General features: G+C 35.7%; 3 protein-coding genes across 3 annotated transcripts; 2 read left to right on the forward strand and 1 right to left on the reverse strand.

Moving 5' to 3' along the window:
• Positions 1-316: 316 nt before the first annotated feature.
• LOC119803356 (olfactory receptor 6C6-like) lies at positions 317-1,276 on the forward strand. Its single transcript, XM_038314615.1, has one exon. It carries the CDS (start codon positions 317-319, stop codon positions 1,274-1,276), a length of 960 nt encoding a protein of 319 aa, XP_038170543.1.
• An 8,003-nt stretch (positions 1,277-9,279) lies between these two features.
• On the forward strand, positions 9,280-10,239 carry LOC119803554 (olfactory receptor 6C6-like). Its single transcript, XM_038314941.1, has one exon. The coding sequence runs from the start codon at positions 9,280-9,282 to the stop codon at positions 10,237-10,239; it is 960 nt and encodes a 319-aa protein (XP_038170869.1).
• Positions 10,240-16,038: 5,799 nt separating this feature from the next.
• LOC119803555 (olfactory receptor 6C6) lies at positions 16,039-16,986 on the reverse strand. Its single transcript, XM_038314942.1, has one exon. It carries the CDS (start codon positions 16,984-16,986, stop codon positions 16,039-16,041), a length of 948 nt encoding a protein of 315 aa, XP_038170870.1.

Consider the following 16,986-nt stretch of genomic DNA (forward strand, 5'->3'; position numbering starts at 1 on the left):
CCTTGTCAGTTCGGTTGCTCACCTTCCTGGACCTGGGGGGAGTTGGGAGGACCTTGGACTCAACATAGTGTAGAGAACCCTGATGGCTGTTTGGCCTCAAGAGGGAGGGAGTGGGGGTGTGGATGGAGGGGAGGGGAGGGAAGGGGGAGGAGGAGGGGAGGAGATGGCAATTTTTAATAAAAAATAAATAAACTGGAAAAAAAATATCTGTGCACTGTTTAAACTTCTCCAAACAGAACCTTCAAGAAAAAAAAAGAGCAACGTTTAAATTTAGTTTTTAACTTTTTTCGTGTAGACTTGATAAAACAAGAGAGAAATGAAGAACCAATCTGTGGAAATAGTGTTCATTTTGCTGGGTCTGACAGATGACCCTCAGCTACAAATTCTGATTTTCCTGTTTGTGTTTTTTAATTACATCTTGAGCCTAATGGGGAACTTAGTGATCATCCTCCTCACCCTGCTGGATCCCCACCTCAAGACTCCAATGTACTTCTTCCTCCGGAATTTCTCCTTCCTAGAAATGGCATTCACGTCTGCCTGTATTCCTCGGTTCTTAGTGAGCATTCTCACCGGTGACAAAACAATTTCCTACAATGCTTGTGTAGCTCAATTATTCTTCTTCTTTCTGTTACTAATCACAGAGTTCTACCTCCTGGCAGCCATGTCCTATGACCGCTATGTCGCCATCTGCAGACCACTGCATTACCCCATTATCATGAACAGCAAAGTGTGTCACCTGCTGGTCATCAGCTCCTGGGTGACTGGGTTCTTATCCATCTTCCCCCCTTTGATGTTGGGACTCAAACTGGATTTCTGTGCTTCCAAGTTGATAGACCACTTCCTATGTGACACTTCCCCTGTCCTCCAGCTGTCTTGCACAGACACACGATTTATAGAATGGATGGCTTTTGTCACAGCTGTAATGACACTAGTCATCACCTTGATCTTAGTGATCCTCTCCTACACACTCATCATCAAAACCATCCTAAAGTTCCCGTCAGCTCAGCAACGGAGAAAGGCCTTTTCCACCTGCTCCTCACACATGGTTGTTGTCTCCATCACTTATGGCAGCTGTATCTTCATGTACATGAAAACATCTGCCAAGGAGAGGGTGATTTTAAACAAAGGTGTGGCTGTGCTCAACACTTCTGTGGCCCCTTTGCTAAACCCATTCATTTACACCCTAAGGAATCAGCAGGTGAAGGATGCATTCAAACAGGTCCTTCACAGATTGTGTTCTTCTCAAAATAGTGAAATAAGATTTAGACATAAATAGCATACTGCTGTAACATGACTGAAAAAATGAAATTGATTGTTAGATATATCCACTATGGCCTATGCCATTTTTCTCCTTTACTACTTTATCATAGTAAGTATTCTAATTGCTCATGGTCATCTTTAAGGACACATCTTCTGAATGGCTAGGAGGAAACTGCTTCTTCAGTCCACACTGTGTAATTCTGTCTTTACTCAAAAATCTATTCTCATAAATGATAGGTTTATTCACTTAATGTATTGTGCATTTGAATGTTGTTAGACATAATGGAGTTAATTCTCTACCATATCAATTGATAATTGTTTCTTTAACGGTTTAATATATTGCATTTCTAAGAATAGAGGTATGCACAAAGTATGAAATTATTCTATAGTGTAAAGGAGGTTGTTGTGGGAATTAACTAGAAAATCTGTGTCTGTTTAAACGTAAATTTAGTCTTCTAGAAGGCAGCATCCCCATGGTGAGCCTTGTGAGATGAATGAAGGAAATGAAGCTTCAAGGGAGCTGTGATGAAAAGTGGGTAAACGAATGAGATGTGTTTCCTGTAGATTATTACCAACAATTAGTTGACATAATTAGATGGCTTCATAGGAAGAAATAAGTTAACTTCGTGCTTTGACGCTATTTTTATATTTCCTCATGGTGCTGAATCTTAGAAAAGAGACTAGTTTGTGAAAAAATCAATATGCAACTTGCTAACATGTCAGTTGAAAGAAATTTGTACTTGTAAATTAAATCTTTTTAACAAATCTACTTGAGCCATTTTTGCAAAATTAAGGATGTTATATACATATATATCACATACTACATTATATACTTATTTTAATCTTAATGCATTGGAAAATTTGCACAACCAAGAAACTGATATGGGAGGTCCTTCTGTCTTGGTTAATGAATAAAGAAACTGCCTTGGCCTATTGATAGGGCAAAACTTAGGTAGGTGGGGAAAACTAAACTGAATGGTGGGAGAACGAAGGGCAGAGTCAATGAGAAGTCATATAGCCCTGAAAAATTGGACTCCAGAACATTATCCGGTAAGCCACAGCCATGTGGCAATACACAAATTAATAGAAATGGGTTAAATAAATATGTAAGAGTTAGCCAATAAGAAACTAGAGCTAATAGGCCAAGCAGTGATTTAAATAATACAGTTTCTGTGCGATTATTTTGGAGCTAAGCAGGCAGGAACTTCTTTGCAACATGGAACTACATAAAATGTGATATTGATTTTTTTCTTCACCTTTTCCTCTTATTTTTCCTGGATATAAATAAAAATGAAAACAACACAACCTCAGAGACACATTATTTTTATTAATGTTTAAAATCACCACACCATTCCGTGAACTTCATTATGACATTCTCAAACACACATGTAGTTATTCTTTTCTCTAAATTCCTCCCGACTACTCTCCCACACCTTCCCCCAGTTCCCATTCTTCCCACAATCAGTCTCTCTACTGCTTTCAAGGCCCTGTTCTCCACTGTGCTCTCTTTCCCCAGTCCCATAAGGTCTCCCTACCAGTCACTCCCCTGACACATCCCACATCTGTTTACAGTTAAATCCAATGTCCACAAATGATCTTTTAGGCAACTTAGAGAAGGCTATTCTCCTACCCACACAAAAGGGAGGGGAAGGAAAGTAGAAGAGTGGAAAAAATTATGTAGCTCAATAAAAGCAATTAAAAATAAAATAAAATATCAGAGATCTAACAAAGTATTGTTGCTTCTATACAAATCACCTTCATTATTCTCTGCAATAAATTGCCCAGTGAGGAGTGGGATTTTTCCAAGAAACAATCATACCCTACTACATACTATGGGATCCTTTCGCATAGTAATCACAACATGCCAAATGCAGCAGGAATCTGGCAGCAGCCAGTAGGAGGAAGCACAGCAGAAGCAAGGGCCTTCTGGAGAGAATCCACCCTGAAGCAATTCACCCTGAAAAACCACAAAAACAGCTGAACCAAAGCCCTTCCCCAGACTTTGTTCACTAATATTGGAAGCCTTACCCTCTCTGAGGAGTGGATGGGGATGGGGTGGGTGGAAGGTAGGGGGAACAGGAGGAGAGGAGGGAAAGGGAACTGGGACTGATATGTAAAATGATAAAAGATTGTTTTAAAAAATAATAAAAAGATAAACAAAACCAACCAACAAATGAATAGCTGGAACTTCCTTATCTGTGGATATGGAAGAAACTTTTAGGATGTAGTTAAGGATGATGCTGGTGTAGTAAAGTGGCAGGTGTAGGTTCAGTCCAAGAATCATGATGTCACCAGCCAGGGATAGTTGGCTAGGTTTCCAGCACCAGAAATGATTGTAGTTCACAGGCATTCTGAGTCTGTGTTACCTCATTTTGTAAAATATTCTTGTTTCATTTATTTCCATGAAAACTTCGTAATTTTGATTTTTTGTGCATGAATAAAATTCGATTTTGCATACAATTCACATTGTCCTTATCTATTAATCAGTTGATGAACTCCTAGGTGTCCCCAATGGACGACAATAAACATTGATTTGTAAGCATCTATATGGTAGTCATGTCATAGCTCTGTATTTAGATATTTGAGATGCTATGGGGTTTTGTATTTAATATAATCTACTAATGATTTCAGCAGTTACAAAGCCACCAGCATTCCCTACATACTTGCCATAATTTGCTGTCACTTGTTTTCTTGGTGATAGCTACTCTTACTGAGGTAAAATAGAATATCAATGCATTTGCATTTTGTATCTCTCTATTGGCCAGGGAAGGATGCTGGTCATCTTTGAAAATGTTAATTGAGTTATGTTTCTGCCTTTATGAATTCTCTCTAATGCATGGGTTGTTAATTTATTAACATTTATATTTTTAGCCCTTTTGTATATCTTAGATATTAGAACTTAGTGCAATGTGTCACTGGCAAAGACTATTTTATTCTGTAGACTCTCGCTTAATCCAATCACAATTTTCATTACTGTGCACAAGCCTTTTAATTTCATAATTTTCCATCTGTCAGTTTGGGGTCTTATATCCTAGGTAACCAGAGTCCTACTCAGAAATTCCTTACCTATGCCTGTGTCTTAAGTGTTTTTTTATACTTTTTTTCCTCTGCTGTTTTAGAGGCTCAGATATTATATCATTTATTCATTGAGGTGACTTTATCATTCTTTATCCTTTCTTGATCAGGAAATATTTTTAGTAGTGCAAAATAAACTCTTACGCATAAAATAATGTATTCATGTAAGAAGTATGGAGAAGGAACACTGATACATTGCTGGTGTGAATGTAAATTAGTAAATTCACTACGGAAATCAGGAATCAGTATAGAAGAACCTCAAAGTAACTGGAAATAAAATAATCATGTTTACCAGGTAAACCACTCCAAAGTATATATCCAAGAGAATCAGAAACTGTACAAGAAATGACAGAATGTTTGGACACTAGTCACAGTATCTACATCATGGACACCATAAGTGACTTTAAGTAGACAATGTATCGAGAAAGCATTTATGTATGTATGTGTTTACATTATGTATAAAGGAGTACTTTACACTTTAAAAAATCAAGGAAAAGAAGGCAAACTCATTTCACTTCAGAAAAGTAGAAAAACTGGATTGAGTATATAAAACATATTAAGTCAGACTCTAACAACTCATGTCAAATATTTTTTGTCACATGTGGAAGAGGGGAAAATGGTTATATGAAAATAAAGAAGGGTGCATCTAAAATCTTAGCAAAACCAGGATTTTGGTAGGATTTTGCTTAAATTTGAACAGCCTACAACAGGTTATTTTTTTCCCATCTCACTTTTCATGGTCATTGGAAAAATTCTTCATTTTCTCTGCTCTAAACCTAGAACTATGCAACCATAATTTCAAAAGATGGATGTGTGATAAAAAATCAAGCATCAATCTAACCCTGGCGGTGTTGACACACACCTTTAAACCCAGCAGTTTGGAGGCAGAGGAGTTCAAGGCCAGCCTAGCTCACAGAGTATTCTTTGTTGCCAGGGCTACACAGAGAAACTCTATCTCAAAAAAACAAAAACAAAATACAAACAACTACAACAACAAAAATCAACTTGTAACAAATGTGGAGGCCCAAAAATGTAAGCCTATTCTACCTAGTCTGAAGGTCAGAGAGTTTGAGCTTATTCAGAGCTGTTAACAACTGTGGCTACATACCCTGACCTAGGGTGTGGTTACTTAGTGTTTGGACATTAAGATGACTTTTAGAGGTAGATCCACTCTACTCTGTCCAAAGGTTAGAGAATTCAAATATACTTCTTCTCCTTCTCTTGAAATAGGAGGTTTGATCTAGGGAGTTTTTGACTTCAGGATACTTGGTCTAGGGTGAGTTCACTGCCTAAACAATAGAATGCTTTTATCTAGAAATAATGACTTATGTTCCAAGTATTGGGACAAGTAACTGTTCTGGTTGTCCTTTGAGTCATGTTAAAGCAGTCTTTTGTCTTCTTCCCCTCTTTGTATTGATGTATAAAAGAATATAGAAAAACAAAGTTCTGGCAAAACTCAGAACTTAGAACTCAACTCAGAAGAATTCAGCATCTAATATTCACTGAGTTGCCCTCCCATTACTATCCTGTGTCTCTGTGACTTTTTCTTATCTCTGCTACTCCTACCTAACATTTCTCATCCTCATGCCCCTATCCTAGAATGTTCAAACCCTCTGTATCTAGGATCACAGCAGAAATCACCCCAAAAGGTGTCTCCTAACAAACAAATTTTCTGCAGGCATAATTTTCAAAAGAAAAGTCTGTTCACACATTATTTCTACAAAAAGTGATTTTGTATTTATTTCTGGCAGTCCCATAGGAAAAGAATGATGGTCTTGGTTTGCAGTCTCCCTGAGAATTTCTTGCTCTCCAATAGGACACAGAGGCACAGCTCCTCCATTACATCAGAGACAGTGACTCTACATATCGTGCCACAAGTTACACTTGGCAAGGTTTACACTACTTCAGACAAGTTAGATGTGGTAAGCAATGGAAATGGTAATTCCATACACTTTTCTATGAAAGTATACATTAGTAAATATCAAACCTCTAAGACAACATGAAAGTCGGTCATGTGCTTTAGATTAACACAAGGTGAGTAGAGATGGGGCATCCATCCTCTCTCTTAACCAGGGCAATGGCTGAATCATGGATGTGCATATTTATCAGAATCATGATACACAACCAAGGAAAGCTTTTAAACTAATAAATGGTAAGTGTTTTAGTAAATTTTATATTTATCTATAGAGATATAACTCAAGTAACTATAAGATGCAAATTATTTTAACATTAAAGAATTTTTGGATTCTTATGTAATAGTCTTAATATACAACAAAACTAAATACAATTGCCTATCTTGGTCTGTGAGTCTTATAATCTCACACTGTGATTTGTGTTGTTTCCCATTACAGTAATACTGTGAGAATGTGTGATATATGTAATTGCTGAAGAAAAAAATTAGTAGGTTCAAATGAGACAATTCTACATTAAATATTATATAATTAGACATTGATATCAATGTTGTCAGCACTCAAATTGCATAAGTAAGACTATTATATAATATGTGGTTTTACAAGGTTACATCAAAGTTGAATGAATACTAGGATGCTGAATATTCATTCAAATCAAAGTTAGGTTGGTACATTAGATTTCTTTATCTCATTCTGCCTTCTTTGCCTGGAGTGTCCTGCCTCAAGTCTTTGGTTATTTTAGAAACCATTTACAGGTTCAAATATTCATATATCTCCTTCTGTAAATTTCCTGAAAAAACCAAAAGGAAGGACATTTTTTTCAAAATAATTGTTAAGTTTTTATAATTTTATTTCTGTATTTGTACTGCTTTATAAAGAATAACTTGTACTTCACAGGCTTCAAATAATTCTTGTTTATCATTAGTTCAGAACACAGGATCTTATGCATTTCTACTTTAAATGGCTTAAATTTTTAATTATGATGATAATAAAGTTAATAAATCTTTTCCCTAAAGATAGCACTAAAACTGTATAAAAGAGATGTTCCATAAAGTGAGTGCTAATTAGAATTTGGATAAGATATTACATTAAAGCTTTCAAAAGTGAGTATTTTTACAAAATAACTTATTTAAAAGAATAATTTTAAAACTTACTTTTAAGGTGTCTCAAAGCACAAATTGCTAGTGAGCTCCCTGCTGCGCGTGCGAACCAGAATGCGTTTTACTTTATCTTTCTTGGTAACATTATAAAATGTAAACAAGCATAAAGTCTGGGAAATGGTAAATGTTTTCCTTAAAGTACAATAGATCACTGCTGTGTGAGCTTTCCAACAACATCGTGTGCACTCCCAGAATTGGTTTCTCCTTCATTCCTATCACACACTGAGCTAAAAGTCGCTGGCTCCTCTCTTTGTGACTTCTTTCCCTTCGGGTCATGCTCACTGGAAACATATCCACATCTTTGTGTGCACACTAGGAAATAATCAGACATCTCTTTCTAAAGTGCTGCCTATATGCTTATGTTCATAATTATCTTTCACATATTTAATCTTCTTTGCTTGAATTTCTTCACATGAAAAGAAAAAATAAATATTTTATGCCTTTATGATCACTTATCTTTCTCTTCCCTTTGTGGCTTTTCAATATGTTGTAAAAAAACACATATATTTCTCCATGTGTACAATAATTTACTTTGAATCTAAAACTAGTAGATCCTATCTATTTTTAAAACCATGGAAATATGAAAACTGTTACATTGCTGTCAACAGAAGTAGAACCAAACTGTTCCTAATGAAACTGTGCTAGAAGGAAGTATTATCTGGAATGTCACTAAAGATGCACCATTTGGAATTCTTATAAGAAAAACAATTGAAATTCACTAGTGTTTGTTATAAGAAAATATTGTGGAAACAATATAATTATTCACTTAAAAAATACAAAGAGTCAGTCAGTTTAAGCTTTGTTGGATTGATTAAAATAGAGTCAATAAATAAATTCTAGTTACTGACATGACATGGACAAAGATTGTTTCTATGGATATTTTTGCATATTAATTTCAAATTCAAATTATTTTTTGTTGGCTGTTTTGATTTTACTTTAAAAATTAATTAGAATAAAATTACAAGCTATTTTTATTTTAATGTATTAGACAACGTTTATGAGTTTTCTTCAAAGCTTTAAGTATAGTAAGTATTCACTCAAAAATTGTAACATTTATAAAGCTATTAAATTTATAGAATAAATGAAGGCTTATTACTGAATCAAAATATTCTAGAAATGGGAAGTTTTTTTAGTATAACTCTTTTTCTAAAAAGTTAATGAGCCTTGAATATCTACTTGATATATTAGATTTATACTTATAGGTAAAAACATCAGTTATTGCTTTTTTCGTGCATATCTTAACTCAGAAAATATGAGTGAGAAATCCTATTATTAGAAAACCAAAGCTTATGGTAGCATGTTGAGCATGTTGAGCTGCTGATTCAGTTTGAAACTGCATGCCCTTCATGCTTCTCAGTTTCTAAACACTTAACTCAGACTATCACCATCCTGACCCTGCAAGAATATCATTTAATGTTTCCATTTATTTAAGTTTTTTGTTGTTTTTCTTTCTAAGAAATTAGGATATATATATCCCTAAATTAGAACTTTTGGAACTACTGCTAACAGCAGAGTTATATAATATAACCACAAAATATAAATATCACACACCTGAAAAGTCTAATAAAATAAACTACAAGAAAGGTGAGAAAAGTATATTAATGAACATGAAGACCTATATTCCAAATGACCAACATTCCTTCTGTAAATGCACAATTATAGTATACTCAACTTCTTACAAGGGAAATAATTGTTCTTTTAAACATACTAATGAAGTAGTGAACAGGTTCTTGAATAAACTCTAAGATAACTTTTAAAAATATATGGGATTTGGTTAATTTTCTGAGTAAGAAATTTTATGTTGGAAAAGGAACAATTTTTAAGTGTGTACTTTTTCTAAAATTATTTTGTAGACATGTTGGAATACAAGAGGAATGAAGAACCAGTCAGTAGAGATAGTGTTCATTTTGCTGGGACTGACCAATGACCCTCAGCTACAAATTCTGATTTTCTTGTTTCTGTTTTTCAATTACATCTTGAGCCTAATGGGGAACTTAGTGATCATCCTCCTTACCCTGCTGGATCCCCGCCTCAAGACTCCAATGTACTTCTTCCTCCGGAATTTCTCCTTCCTAGAAATGGCATTCACGTCTTCCTGCATTCCACGGTTCTTGATGAGCATTCTCACTGGTGACAAAACAATTTCTTATGGAGCTTGTCTAACCCAATTATTCTTCTTCTTTCTGTTACTAATCACAGAGTTCTACCTCCTGGCAGCCATGTCCTATGACCGCTATGTCGCCATCTGCAGACCACTGCATTACCCCATCATCATGAACAGCAAAGTGTGTCACCTGCTGGTCATCAGCTCCTGGGTGACTGGGTTCTTATCCATCTTCCCCCCTTTGATGTTGGGACTCAAACTGGAATTCTGTGCTTCCAAGTTGATAGACCACTTCCTATGTGACACTTCCCCTGTCCTCCAGCTGTCTTGCACAGACACACGCTTTATAGAGTGGATGGCTTTTGTCATAGCTGTGATGACACTAGTCATCACCTTGATCTTAGTGATCCTCTCCTACACACTCATCATCAAAACCATCCTAAAGTTCCCGTCAGCTCAGCAACGGAGAAAGGCCTTTTCCACCTGCTCCTCACACATGGTTGTTGTCTCCATCACTTATGGCAGCTGTATCTTCATGTACATGAAAACATCTGCCAAGGAGAGGGTGACTTTAAACAAAGGTGTGGCTGTGCTCAACACTTCTGTGGCCCCTTTGCTAAACCCATTCATTTACACCCTAAGGAACCAGCAGGTGAAGGATGCGTTCAAACAGGTCCTTCACAGATTGTGTTCTTCTCAAAATAATGAAATAAGATTTAGACATAAATAGCATACTGCTGTAACATGACTGAAAAAATGAAATTGATTGTTAGATATATCCACTATGGCCTATGCCATTTTTCTCCTTTACTACTTTATCATAGTAAGTATTCTAATTGCTCATGGTCATCTTTAAGGACACATCTTCTGAATGGCTAGGAGGAAACTGCTTCTTCAGCCCACACTGTGTAATTCTGTCTTTACTCAAAAATCTCTCTTTTCATAAATTAAAGTTTCATATACCAAATGTATTGTACAAGTAAATGTCCAGACATTCTGAATTACTTTTATTTCAATTGTATTTCATTTGCACATTAATATTTTGCATTGCTAAAAATAAAGACAAACACAGAGCATGAAATTATTCTATATGTAATGAAATTTGTAGAAAATAACTAGAAAATCTGAGTTGATACAAAGATTAAATTAATCTTATAGAAGGAAGCATCCAAATGATGTACCTTGTAAGATGGAAGAAAATAGATTGATGGGCACTGTGGATGAGAAGCATGAAGCATATTAAGGAATGAGATGCTTCTCATCTAGAGTTATAATCATTAAAAATGAATTGTCATGATAATTATTCATTTTTCCAAAAATATCAAAGCAAAAGAACACAGCTTTCTTGTCAAAGGGAATTCAAGTTGTTTATTCTAGAGCCGAGTTTGAGTCACATGACCTAGAAACAGATTTAGATTGTCTTCAGTTCCTCTTTCCTTTTTGGAAACAGCCTTATGAAGTTTTTTGTTGTTGTCTTTTATTTCCTTTTGGTAACAGAACAATGAAAGTCATAAATCAAGATATTTCTTAAATACACTAGTAGAAACACCGGGAAGATGATTACAGGAAGGTGGGGAATCTTTTCTACAAATTTCAGATGTTATTTGGTGACATTCTTAGGGTTTTGGTCATAGATGCTACTGATCTATTAATAGATTCCAAAAAGGTTTTTTTTGTCTGTTGTTTTTCAATTTGTAGCTTTTTTATCCTTTTATTTAAAATAGATATTTGTCTCACGTAATACATCTGATTACGGTTTCCCTCCTTCTCCTCCTCCCAGTTCCAACTCATTTCCCCTCCCACCTGATCCACCCCTTTTCTGGCTCTCATTAGAAAACACACAATCTTCCAAAGGTGAATAATAAAATATAATAAGATAAAACAAAAACTAGCACATTCGAATAGTACAAAACAAACAAACAGAAGGAAAATAATGCAAGAAAAGACACAAGAAACAGATATAGATGCAGAGGCCCAGTTGTCCAAACACTGCAGAATTTCATAAAAGCAATAAACTGATAAACATATGTCAAATATTTTTGGTCTGTTAGTCACAGGATTCTATTACTGACAAAGAAGTTTGCAAGAATTGCTGTTCGCGGGCTAAGCTAGCAGAGGTGAGGTCATCAGCATCTGTATCTGCAGGATTCCCACCTCCCCATGTCGCTGAAGTTCTAACTAGTCTACCATCCTTTAGACACATAGCTTCTTTCCAGGGATTCTCATTGACAGTAAGAATGATCTAACTTCAGGCTTTGACATTAATTGAGAAATAGGAGTGTTCCCTCACAGTTATGAATCCCAGAAATAATAATAATTGTGGGAAAACACATAATGCTTTTATATCTCAGATTAAAGAAGTTTCTATTTGTAAATTGAAATTTCCTAAGCAATTTGACGTCAGTCAGTTTTCACCAAATTAATGATGTATTTGGTATGAAAAACAGCATGCAATTATTTTAATCTAAATATATTGAACGAATACTTATACAAGTGGAACTAAAAGAAACATGATAGTGACTTTTTTCCTTCATCTTTTTTTCTCATAATTTTAAAATTGAGGCTAAGACAGGGGCATTGCCCTTGGAAGTGATATCATTAAAGTCTTACAGACAAGACATTTTCTCAGAACATTGGGGGGGGGGAAGGTTAATGGCTTCTTTTTGAAGGTGACAATAACTTTAACTATTTATACAACCTAGTGATAAAATGATAGGAACTTTCAATTAAGTATTTACATGCTCCAAAACTAAGTGTGGTGTGCCAAAATCGGATGGGCACCATCCTGCAGACATCTCCTTTCTTTTTTTTTTTTCTTTTATCAACTTAACAAATGTTTGTTTTCTACTTGTGTTTGACAATGTATGGACTTACTAAACTCTTTTTTTCTAGTTAAGATTTTAAAACAAAGATTAAATACACAAAAGTAATGGTTTTTATTATGACATTTTTATTCATATGTGTAGCTATAGTTTTTCCTAGTCAGTCTCACCTGTGCCCTTTCCTAGTCTCCTCATCTTCACAGAGAGTCCTCTGGTTTCACTTTCAAGGCTCATGCGCTCTATTATCCTTTTGTCCTGCCTCCCTTACGGTCTCTACTTCCTCTGTCCCGTAACTCTCCTGATACCTCCCATGTCCTTTTGTAATAAAACTGAAGTATCCACAGTTGATATTTCAGTCATTATATATAGTCTTGTCCCTTATAAAAATCTAAATCTGAGGAAATCCTCAATTTGCCTGTTCCATCTGGAGTTTCTAATTGAATATAAATAAAAATTCGAGGTCTCCCATGCTGTCCTTGATTCCCAGTGCTGATTTGATGAGGCATCTGTCTGTTGCATTTTAACACTGTGTTGGTATTTTTTTTTTCTTTCAGAAACTCACACTAACGAATTGTTACTTCAATTAGTGTGGAAAATAGTTATAAAGTAGTGTCAACTTCTGAAAACTTTTTATCTTTCCATAATGCACCTTTGTAGGAGCTGACTGTTAAACAGGGGTCTACCCGATTCTCCTCTACATGTGGGGGTTTAAAAAATCCTTAGAGGAAAATAGAACTCATGGAAGTGAGGGGGACCCTATAGGTGGTCACAGCAGTAAGGGAAGCCAACTGTGACGAGGTGTGAATGAAAACTCAATTCTGATTGACTTTCTCTACCTGGATCAAGACTTTGGGAGTCTGAAGCCAGACATTTAAACACAGTAAAATCCCCGGGGTGGTGGTGGGGAGTTTCCTGGTGTAACTACGCTGAAACTCTACTCAGGGTACACGTCATTTCTTACAAGAAGATTGGAATCTAGAAACAAGCAACCTGTACTAGCTCTTAAGAAAGGCTCTGCTAATTAGTTTCTTGTTCCTGCACTAAGGCTATCCACCCAGAGGGGAATCAGCAAATAAAAGACAAATATAATGAAAAAAAAAAAAGGCTCTGCTTAGCCTGGCTTCAGTCATACAGATAACATACTAGTTATGTGAGCTGTTGGCCTCTTCCAAGTCTGGTTGTGCAACTGCAACTGGGGGAAGCCTCTGGCTATATAGGTAACATAAAGGTGATGAATCTTTTACTTCTCTGGAAATACATTGCATCTATATTCTAAACTATGTATCCCAATTGGGAAAAGGAGGTATTTTCAGTTCTGCAACAGATTCTTTCCAGTCAGTAATTTTCATACCCCGTGTAGAAATGTATTGTTATAGGTATAAGTGTGGGCTAAATAAAACAAATGCTAAGATTAACAATATTTACAGATGTTGACATGAAATATGCTCTGATAATGTAAATGTTTAGGATGTCATTGATTACAGAATGTGGTCTGTATAAAATGAAATACTTGCAGGTATGTTTTTGGGTACTAAATAGATAATTATGGCCTAGGGGGTGGCTTAGTGGCCACAAGACTTGTTGTGCAAGCATGAGGAACCGCATTGAAATTACAAATGCCCAGATAAAAGCTGTATTGGTACTGGTGAGAAGGAGACAGGTGGATCCCAGTAGCTTGCTTCCTTGTCATTCTGCCACAAATGTGAGAGCTTCATATTCAGTGAAGAGAACACTTAAAAAACCAAGAAAAGGTCCGGGCGGTGGTGGTGCACGCCTTTAATCCCAGCACTCGGGAGGCAGAGGCAGGCAGATCTCTGTGAGCTCGAGACCAGCCTGGTCTACAAGAGCTAGTTCCAGGACAGGCTCTAAAAAAAGCTGCAGAGAAACCCTGTCTCGAAAAACCAAAAAAAAAAAAAAACAAGAAAAATATTGTACTGTGACATATAATTCAGGCCTACAAACATAACTGCCTAATGTTTTGTCTCACTTGTATTCTACCTTTAAATCTTTAGATTGTGTGTGTAACTTTAAATCAATGACCCTCATCAGCCCCGTTTCTAATACAGGCTATGTTTGATATTATTTGTAAGGGCATCTCTTTAAAATTAAAAGTTAAATACTGAAGTGTTCATCTTGCCTATACTTTCAATGATCTCTAATTGTAAAGACTAGTACAGAATATGCTTCAAGATACAAGGTGCATATCAAATACATAATGATATATCTCCGATATTTCAACTAAGAAACACAAGAAATAATAACTTGATATCACAAAGAAATTGAAATGTGTGAGGTCATAAATATATGATTTGATTATTTGGCAATGTGTGCATGTATTTATTGTAACTTTTAAACCACAAAACACATGCAATATAATTCACCAGTTAAAACCAAAACAAAAGTATTTTAAATATTTGGAAATTATTGATATGAGATTTAAGTCCACACACTTTGCTGAATAACAGATCTTAAAATGTTTTGATTCGTCCACCTCTGCAGTCTTACTGTTCTCTCACCTTCATTATTACATTAAGGAAATTGTGAGACAGACATCTTTGTATCTTTACTTTGTGTTTAGGTGTTATATTTTACTGAGTGGTACAACGTTCCAGTGTAATGACTGAACAAATGTATAGGTTGCATGTCTCCCATGTAGTCCCTGGAGAAACTAGGCCAGAAAATCTTACATATTCTGCACTGAGACTGTCTGGTAAGGTGATGGGGTAGTGTTTATGCTGTGGAGGTATGAAGTGTGTGTATCCATGTATGGATGCCAGAGGAAAATTTGGGGGAGATAAATTCTCACTGTGGGTTCTGTGAAGAAAATGCAAGTGCTTACACTGACATGGGAAGGGTTTTTGATTTTTGTTTCTTGTTTCCACCAAATTATCTTGACTCCTCTCCAGATAAATTCTTAAATGCACCTTTAACTATTAGTTATTCTCACTTTCCATAGAGAAATTTAGCAACCTTGTAGAATTTGCATTCTTGTACTTTATTATGCTTTCCTTTATTTTTTAATTTTTAAAATTATTTCTTTATGTTTTGAGATTATAATTATATTTCTCTCCTCCCTTCCCTTTTTTCAAACTTTCTTATATTCCCCTTCTTGCTCTCACATCCTGTTTTTTACATTGTTATTTTATAGGTATTTTTCACCTTAGCATAATTATGTTCTCTTGAAATATTTTTCCTTGAAATTCCACAAACATCACCCCATCTATTCCATAAAATGCTTGACATATTTCATATAATGATAATTTAGCATCACATAATAATATTTGGTTTAAGTGTTTGTGTCCTTTACAGATATTGAAGACTTCTTCCAGATATTGAATGACAATCTCTCAATGATTAGGATATTATAAATATACATTGCATTGATGTTCAATCAAATAAAAAAAATCACACATAAAAATTGCTACTATACAAAGCTTATTTTATTGAATACAATGATTTCTGGAAATGGGTATGTAAGAAACAATAATATATAATCATAAAAGTGTTTTCAAAAAGAATTGGAGGAAGTTACTTATTGTGAAATACAATCTTCCAAAGAAGAGGAAAATATAAAGTAGAACTGAGCTACAGGGTTCTTCAGGGGAAACAATCTCACATATGAAGTAACTGCTGACATAGGAAAACCCAATAATCATAAAAATTTATGAAATAGATTTTCTATTTTTAATGTGTGGTTGCAGTCTCTATTACAATTTTAAACTGTGTTTTGAAAAACACAGTCTTTGTAATATATCCCAGAAGACTTCTTTCACCTGCTGGTTTCTTAGTGTATAAATGAAGGGATTCAGGAGAGGAGCGATTGACGTATACAGCAATGCTACACCTTTGGACACAGTCACTCTCTCCCTTGCAGATGGTTTAATATACATGAAGATGCAACTGCCGTACGTTATGGAGACAACAATCATGTGGGATGTGCAGGTGGAAAAGGCTTTGGTTCTTTGCTGTGCAGACGGGAAATTTATAATAGTTTTAATAATGCAAGTGTAAGAGAGACTCACTAGCACCAGTGTGACTGCAAGGGTCACCACGGCTAAGGCAAGGGACATCACTTCTAGGACGTAAGTGTCTGTGCAGGAGATCTGTCGGATAGGAGACGTTTCACACATAAAATGATCAATTATTCTGGAATCACAGAAATCCAGCTTCAGACCCATGGCCAATGGGGGAAAGATGATCAAAAACCCAGTCACCCAGGAGCTGATGACCAACAAGTGACACACTCGGCTGTTCATGATGATGGGGTAATGCAGTGGTCTGCAGATGGCAACATAGCGGTCATAGGACATGGCAGCCAGGAGATAAAATTCTGTGACTCCCAGCAAAAGAATAAAAAACAGTTGTGCTGCACAATTATTGTAAGAAATAGTATTGTCTCCAGTCACAATAGTTGTCAAGAATCTGGGAATGCACACTGTTGTAAACATGATTTCCAAAAAGGAAAAATTGCGGAGAAAGAAATACATTGGAGTCTTGAGGCAAGGGTCCAGCAGGCTAAGGAGCACAATGATTAAATTTCCAACCAGACTCATCATATAATTAAGAAAGAGAAACAGAAAAACCACAATTTGCAATTGTGGGTCATCTGTCAATCCTAAAAGAATGAAGTCAAGGTCCATTGATTGATTCTTCAT

This window comes from Arvicola amphibius, chromosome 17 (assembly GCF_903992535.2).
Source record: "Arvicola amphibius chromosome 17, mArvAmp1.2, whole genome shotgun sequence".
Classification (NCBI taxonomy): domain Eukaryota; kingdom Metazoa; phylum Chordata; class Mammalia; order Rodentia; family Cricetidae; genus Arvicola; species Arvicola amphibius.